General features: G+C 45.7%; 1 protein-coding gene across 3 annotated transcripts in view; it reads left to right on the forward strand.

The window, feature by feature from the left end:
* The first annotated feature begins 417 nt into the window (after window positions 1-417).
* FYB2 (FYN binding protein 2) overlaps window positions 418-4,379 on the forward strand; it is a 106,982-nt gene continuing 103,020 nt past the window's right edge. For all 3 annotated transcript variants that reach the window (XR_001886595.1, XM_017877263.1, XM_017877265.1), the window contains exon 1: window positions 418-836. Coding sequence is in view for 2 of the 3 variants with exons in the window: in XM_017877263.1 (XP_017732752.1) it covers window positions 828-836 (9 nt within the window). In the remaining variant the exon portion in view is untranslated. The remainder of the gene's footprint in view (window positions 837-4,379) is intronic.

Here is a 4,379-nt window from a genome sequence, read left to right on the forward strand (position 1 = left end):
TTTATTTTTTATTTTTTATTTTTATTTTTTATTTTTTGGTAGAGATGGGGTTTCACCATGTTGGCCAGGCTGGTCTCAAACTCTTGATCTCAAGGGATCCACACACCTCGGTCTCCCAAAGTGCTGGGATTACAGGTGTGAGCCACCGCACCCGGCCATTCTTCTTCACCTTTTAAAATGGGAATCCAAATGCCTCGGTAAATACCAGGCCAAAAACAGGGTGTTCCTTTATATTAGCTCCTTTTCTGGGCTCCACTAAATCCCCCTGTGGGCTTAGGCATGCTGTCCTGTTGGGCTTTGGTTTCCCTGACGGTGAGAAAGGGTTTGTGAAATTAAGTGGTCGTCTGCAAGGGCGGAGCTGGCGGAGGCTGTTACTAACGGGGATCACACTATCCAGCCCGCACGGTCTGGGTCTGTACTAACAGGAGCCTGCCTTCCCCATTCCTCGGCAGCTCCCGCCGCCTGGGCACAAAGGGAAATGCCCTGGAGAGTGAGTGACTGTTAGACCAGCCAGAAGGGAGCAATGGGAAGAGCCGCTTGCTGAGAAGAGGTGGTCTTGGCAGGACTGCAGACAGAGGACTCTCTCCAGCCCCCGGCAGGTGCCGGTCTAAACCAAGCTGGGAGGATGGAGGCCGGCCCTGGCCCAGCCCCAGGCTAGGGAGGAGCCTCGGCTCAGATGGGGCAGGTGGGGAGCCTGGGCTCAGGTGTGTCCTGTGCGAAGTGATTGCTTCCTGGCTGGCAGAGACCGAGGAAAGCGGATTGTTGGCCCCGGGACCCAGCTCTGGGAGGCTGGGCTTGTCTCCCCGACCCTGACTTGGAGGAGAGCAATGGAAGGGGTAAGGCTATCTCAGTTTTGCTGCTGGCTTTCTGCGTGTCTTTTCTTGAAGGTCAAGTTCTTTCCACTTGAGAGCCCTGCGGAAAAACTGCCTGTGCGTCCTGCCTCCTGGGCGGGAATAGACATGTCAGGTGTCAGCCAGTGCGTTTCTGCTCACACTGGCTTTGCTCAGGGCAGGTGGGAGGGAAGAGGAGTGTGCTATGTCCTGTGCCACCTGGAGTATGAGGGGACAGGAGGTGCTGAGGAATGACAGCATGTGGCCCAGCTCTACCCAGCCAGCTGGACTCCTGACCTATTCCCAGATCCTCTGTTGAAGCGCCCGCTGGCTTCTCACTGTGTTTACTTGCCCTTGTGGACTGTATCCGGCCTCTACAGTGATTAGCGGGCCTCCTGGTCAGAGGGCAGTACTTGGTGCTGGGAAACCGGCTGTGCAGTGCCCTTTTGTGGCTTGTGGCTCTAGATTGCGCTCTGTTCCTTGTTAACTGTGTGGCCTGGGGCAAGTGTGCCTGTTACCCTGAGCCCTGGGTCCTTCACTCATGAAAGTGAATTGCTGGTACAATAACTAGTTTGTGAGACTATCAGAGGTGCTTGTATAAATAGAGATGTATGGAAAAGTACCCTGCCCCACGCCAGCATTCCCTGCCCTTTGGATGGCTGAGTGCTGTTGGCATAGTTGGAGACGTCTCGCCTGACTGACCACATCTTCCTTTTTCCTTCTGCAATTCTCCACTCTCCTCTATTTCCGTCTTCAATAAGTCAGTTTCTTTTGATGTGCATGTGTGTGTGTTGCTTCCATACTTTTTTATTATACATTTGGAGTCGAGTAATTTTCTCCCATGAATCATGTGGCTTCTCACTCACATGTTTGGTTTTAAATCAGGACACAGGATATGTTTCAACTTTTGCTGGTCAGGAAAAGCTCTCCTTTGTCTCGGGGCACAGGGCATCTTTATCTCGGTGGCAGATCACTCCAGTCCAAATAGCTGAGTTTTGGAAAGGGGTGAGCAGGGGCATGTTGGGATGACTTCATCTCCCTCCTCTGAGTTCTCCCTGCCACCCCCACCTCTCCTGTACCACTTAGTAAGTTTTGAGAAACTCCTCCTTGATGAGAATGTGCCAGGCTGAATATATGTAGTGTGCCTGTAAGAAAAGGAAACTGACTTACATTTTTGCCATCTCTGATGGGCCAGGATCTGCACTGGCATCCATCATTTCAGTTTATCTGATGACAACACAGTGAGATCTATGCCATTGCCCCATTTATTATAGATGAGGTAACTGACAATGTTATCACTTACTCAGTATCACACAGCTGGCAGCAGAGCTGGGACATGAGCTTACCTGTGTCAGTAACAACTGTTGAGTGCCAACTACAAGCCAAGCATTGCTAGCAAGGATTATAATAGGACAGCAGGAAGAATGTTAGGCAAATTAGATAAAAATGTACAAAAGAGCATGTTTGTTAGCTAATCACATTTTTATGGGATAAACTAATATGATTATATAACTTTCACTGCTCAGAGACAGAAAAAAATCAAAAGAGAAATAAGAGTGGTTTCTCATCTTGAAAGAAAGATTTTTTTTGTTTTCTAAAATTAACAAAATACTCACTTATTCAACATATATTTGTTGAGGACATGTTTTGTGCCGTCTGGTCCTGCTTTGGTGCTGGAGATGCAACAGTGAACCAAATGGTTGAAGATACCTGCCTTCCTAAAACTCATATTCTAGTGAGAGAAGACAAACAAATCTGTGTATGGGTCAAATGGCAGTAAGTGCAATGTAGATACACAAAGCAGGGAAGGGAATAAGGATGGTCAGGCAGGAAGATGGACTGCTATTTTCAATGAAATCGTTTCAAGAAAGGTGTCAATGGAAGGTGGCATTTGAGCAGAAACTTGAAAAAGGTATGGGAAGTAATGAACTGTGTGGATATCTTAGGGAAGAACATTCTACAGAGAAGTAATAGCAGATGTAAAGGCCCTGAGGCAGAAGCTCATTGGTGTGCTCAAGGAATGACTGGAGCTGGAGGAAGTGAAGGAGAGAGTGGTCAGAGAGAGTGGGGTCAGATGATATAGGGCCCTGGAGGCCATTGTTGAAACTTGAGCATTTCCTCTAAGCAAAATGGACAGCCACCTGGGCATTATGGACAGAGCAATGATGCAATCCAACTGACATGTTAAAAGGATCATCTGACTACTGTTTTGAAAATAGATACTAGGGACAGGAAGTGCAGAAGCCGGCCGACCAGGTAGGAGATTATTACAGTAATCCAAGCAAGAGAGGATGGTGGCTCGACCAGTCTTAGCAATGAAGTGGCTAGAAGTGGTCAGATGCTGGAAATAGATTAAAGGTAGGGTCAGCAGGATTTACTAATGGATTGGACAAAAAAAGAAAAGAAAATTGTTGATGACTCCAAGTTGTAAAGCTAGAACATCTGGAAGAGTGGAATCAAGGTTTACCGAGATGACTTAACACAGAGCAGGTTTCAAAGGAGATTAGGAGTTGGTTTTAGACGCAATATGTTTAGGGGGGCTACACAGGCAGGTTTAGAGTTCAAGGAAGAAGCCCAGGCAGGAAGTATCATCCTGATGATACATCTACATTATCTAGAATAGCACTGGGTGTGTAGTAGATGTTTAGTATGTGTTATACAGGGGATTTAAAAACTTGGCCTCACATTCTCTGACATCTTCCCATGAAGAGATGGTGCCCATGTTCCCATCCCTTGGTTGAAATCATGACTACTTTGACCAATACAGTGTGGTACATGTAACACTCTGTGCTTTCAGAGACTGTGTCATAAAAGGTCATACCCCATCTACCTCATTTATGAGAACACTTACTCTTGCAGCCCTGAGCCCTCATGTGAGTAGTCTATACTCCAGTATTTTCTGGCTGGAGACACGTGATATATACACTCTGGTTGACAGTTCCAGCTAAGCCTAACCTTCTAGCCATTCCTGCAAGACTAAAATCAGTACCCTCCAGACTAGACCAGCCACTGGTGAGATGCAGCCATATGACTTTTATCAACACCCTGTGGAACAGAAGGAGAACTCAGCTGAGCTTCATCCAAATTCCTATCCCACAAAATTGTGAAATACAGAAAAATGTTTTTTGTTTTAGGCCACTCAGTTTTGGGGTGGTTTGTTTTCATTAACAGATATCAGGACAATTAGATATATCCTTTGTTCTGTAGTTATTTAAAAAGTCATTCTCTGTCCATAAACATAAGGTTGAAGTGTACCCTATAGAATTTTGTTTTATTATATAGTTTATACACCCAAAGAGGTTGATGGAATTTTCTCTTTCTAAATCAGAGGTATAGCCTAGTGCATGCCCTCAGCCAGGTAGGTTTCCACTCAGTTATACAGTCATTGCAAGAGAGAACTGTAGCACTTTTGAGGTGGGAGAGCTGGCCAGTCAGGGAGCTTACAAAATGGTGCTTGAATTTTTGATGAATGAGCATTGGAATTGTAGTTGAAGTATATTTAAGTTTACTTTTGCCTTTTTTTTTTTTTTTTTTTTTTTTTTTTTTTTT

The sequence above is a fragment of the Rhinopithecus bieti genome, unplaced genomic scaffold (genome assembly GCF_001698545.2).
Source record: "Rhinopithecus bieti isolate Rb0 unplaced genomic scaffold, ASM169854v2 scaffold_6380, whole genome shotgun sequence".
Lineage (NCBI taxonomy): Eukaryota > Metazoa > Chordata > Mammalia > Primates > Cercopithecidae > Rhinopithecus > Rhinopithecus bieti.